At 61.7% G+C, this 2,376-nt stretch overlaps 2 protein-coding genes across 2 annotated transcripts in view; one reads left to right on the top strand and one right to left on the bottom strand.

The window, feature by feature from the left end:
* The window catches only part of PRSS8 (protease, serine, 8), a gene marked incomplete at its 5' end in the record, with an annotated part of 1,072 nt that extends 1,053 nt beyond the window's left edge, over positions 1–19 (top strand). The window contains one exon of the mRNA XM_010573982.1: positions 5–19. Coding sequence (XP_010572284.1) covers positions 5–19 — 15 coding nt within the window. The remainder of the gene's footprint in view (positions 1–4) is intronic.
* Positions 20–33: 14 nt separating this feature from the next.
* KAT8 (K(lysine) acetyltransferase 8) overlaps positions 34–2,376 on the bottom strand; it is a gene marked incomplete at its 5' end in the record, with an annotated part of 8,249 nt that continues 5,906 nt past the window's right edge. The window contains 7 exons of the mRNA XM_010573981.1: positions 34–196; positions 820–970; positions 1,085–1,178; positions 1,287–1,427; positions 1,507–1,596; positions 1,821–1,985; positions 2,127–2,201. Coding sequence (XP_010572283.1) covers positions 34–196; positions 820–970; positions 1,085–1,178; positions 1,287–1,427; positions 1,507–1,596; positions 1,821–1,985; positions 2,127–2,201 — 879 coding nt within the window. The remainder of the gene's footprint in view (positions 197–819; positions 971–1,084; positions 1,179–1,286; positions 1,428–1,506; positions 1,597–1,820; positions 1,986–2,126; positions 2,202–2,376) is intronic.

The raw sequence follows: 2,376 nt of genomic DNA, 5'->3' as shown, positions 1-2,376 counted from the left end.
TCAGGAGCGAGGTCGTTAACGAGGAGAGGTTAATTACGTACCGGTGATGGGTGGTTTCTTGTACTGGGCGCTTTTGAGGTGTTCCTCCACCAGTTTGGGGGTGACGCAGATGACGTGTTGCCCTTTCCAGTACTTGACCATGTTGAGGGACTGGAGGGTGCTGATGATGTCGGTCTGGGTGATACTGGTCATCTGGCTGGGGAGGGGAAGGGGGTTACTGGGAGCACTGGGGAACTGGAGGGGAGGTGGTGGAAGAATTGGAGCTGACTGTGGGGTGGAAGGGGGTACTGGGAGGAGTTACTGGTGGGTAGTGGGGTGCTGGGGGCATTGGGGAGAGATGGAGACGCAGGACCTCCAGCAGTACGCGTGATCCAGAGATACTGGAGGGTTAACTGGTCGCACTGGGAGGCTACTGGTCTTACTGGCTGACTCCTGGTGCCCACCTCAGCTCCTTGATGGTCAGGGTGCCCCAGAAGTCCCTCAGCATCTCCAGCAGCACCCGTGATCCCACGTTACTGGGAGTACTCAAGAGGGTTACTGGGAGTTACTGGTGCCAAACTCTGGTCCTTGATGGTCAGGGTGCCCCGGAGAAGTCCCTCAGGATCTCCAGCAGCACCCATGACCCCACGTTACTGGGAGTTACTGGTGCCCAGTGAGGTCCTTGATGGACAGGGTGCCCTGGAAGTCCCCCAGGACCTCCAGCAGCACCCATGATCCCACGTTCCTGGGAGTACTTGGAGGGTTACTGGGAGTATTCGGAGGGTCACTGGGAGTTACTGGTGCCCACCAGTGGGGTTACTGGGAGTTACTGGTGCCCACCTGAGATCCTTGATGGACAAGGTGCCCCGAAAGTCCCTCAGGATCTCCAGCAGCACCCAGGACCAGTAACTGCGGTAGCTCAGCTTCCCCAGGTCCGACAGCGGTTTCTCTGGGGAACCCACCGTGCTTTCCAGCTTGGATAGCTCGTAACCTGCCGGGAAAGGGGAACCCAAGCGTTTGGGGGGGTCCCACCCCTTTTTGGGGACCCCCCACCCCTTTTTGGGGACCCCCCACCCCTTTTTGGGGACCCCCCCACCCGACTCACTAAAGGCGATGAGGAATTTGCCGTAACCCCGGCGCTGGTAGGGCGGCAGCGTCAGGATGCAGGCGACGTTGTTGCCGTCGGGCGATTCCTTCTCCTGCGGGGTGACACGCGGTGGTGGGTGACGGTGACGGACGCGTGACGGTGACACATGTGTCGGGGTGACGGTGACACACGTGTCGCGTGTCACCGCCCCCCCAAATACCTTGGAAAAGTAGCCGACGATGTGGGCGCCCTGTCGGTCCACCTCGGTGAGGAGGTAGAAAACGAAAGGTTCCACGTCGAAATAAAGGGTTTTATGGTCGAGGAAGAGTTTGGCCAGCAGGCAGAGGTTCTGGCAGTAGATCTGGGAAGGCGTCGTCACGCGTCACGCGCCGTCACGCGTCGCCACGCGTGTTCCCCCGCGTCAACCACCCCCGGGTTACCTTGTGGTCTTTGCCGTCCACCTCGTAGACGGAGATGTTGCTCTTGCGGTAGATCTCCCGTCCCGGCGGCTGCCGCCACTGGCACTGGCCCTGGGGACGGTCACGCGTGTTCCTCCACGTGTCACACACATCACGTGTGTCCCCAAGCGTGTCACGCGTGTCCCCTACCCGCTGGGCCCCTCCGCGCGCTCAGGCGTCGCAGCCTCGAGGCCGCGCTCGCGGAGCTCCCCGCGTGACCGTCCCCTATGTGTGCGTCCCCGTCGTCCCCCCGCCAGCCGCCGCGTGTCGCAAGCGTGTCACGCGTGTCCCCATACCAGGTGGAGGCGGTAGGTGCGCTCGAACTTCATGTATTTGAGGCAATATTCGCAGATCCAGAGCTTGGGCTGCTTCCCGTAGTCCTCGGGGAACGGGGAGAAATACCAGGCGTCGATCTCGAAGTGTCCTATGTGGATCTTGTCCACGTACTTCACTTTTGTGATCTGGGGGGGGGGACGACGACACATATGACGCGGTGGGGGGGGTCACCCCAGATTTGGGGACCCCCCACAGACCCTTGGGGACATGCCCAGGACCTCGGGGACCCCCCCTGGGAACTTTGGGGACCCCCCCCGGGAACTCACTGCCTCGTGCTCCTTCTCCAGCGCCGCCGTGGTGGGGTCCATCTCGGCGTAGGTCTGCAAAAGGGCTCCCAGTAACTCCCAGTAATGCCCAGTGCGACTTCTTAGGGGCTCTAGTAAATCCCCAGGGCCTTCCCAGTAACTCTCAGGGCCTCCAACATCTTCCCAGTACCCTCCAGTTGCCTCCCAGCACCCCTCGACACCGTCCCAGCACCCCTCGACACCCTCCCAGCACCCCTCGACAACCTCCCAG

This window comes from Haliaeetus leucocephalus, unplaced genomic scaffold, assembly GCF_000737465.1.
Source record: "Haliaeetus leucocephalus isolate CR32 unplaced genomic scaffold, Haliaeetus_leucocephalus-4.0 Scaffold404, whole genome shotgun sequence".
NCBI classification, from domain to species: Eukaryota; Metazoa; Chordata; class Aves; order Accipitriformes; family Accipitridae; genus Haliaeetus; species Haliaeetus leucocephalus.
This window is presented reverse-complemented; position numbering and strand designations above follow the sequence as displayed.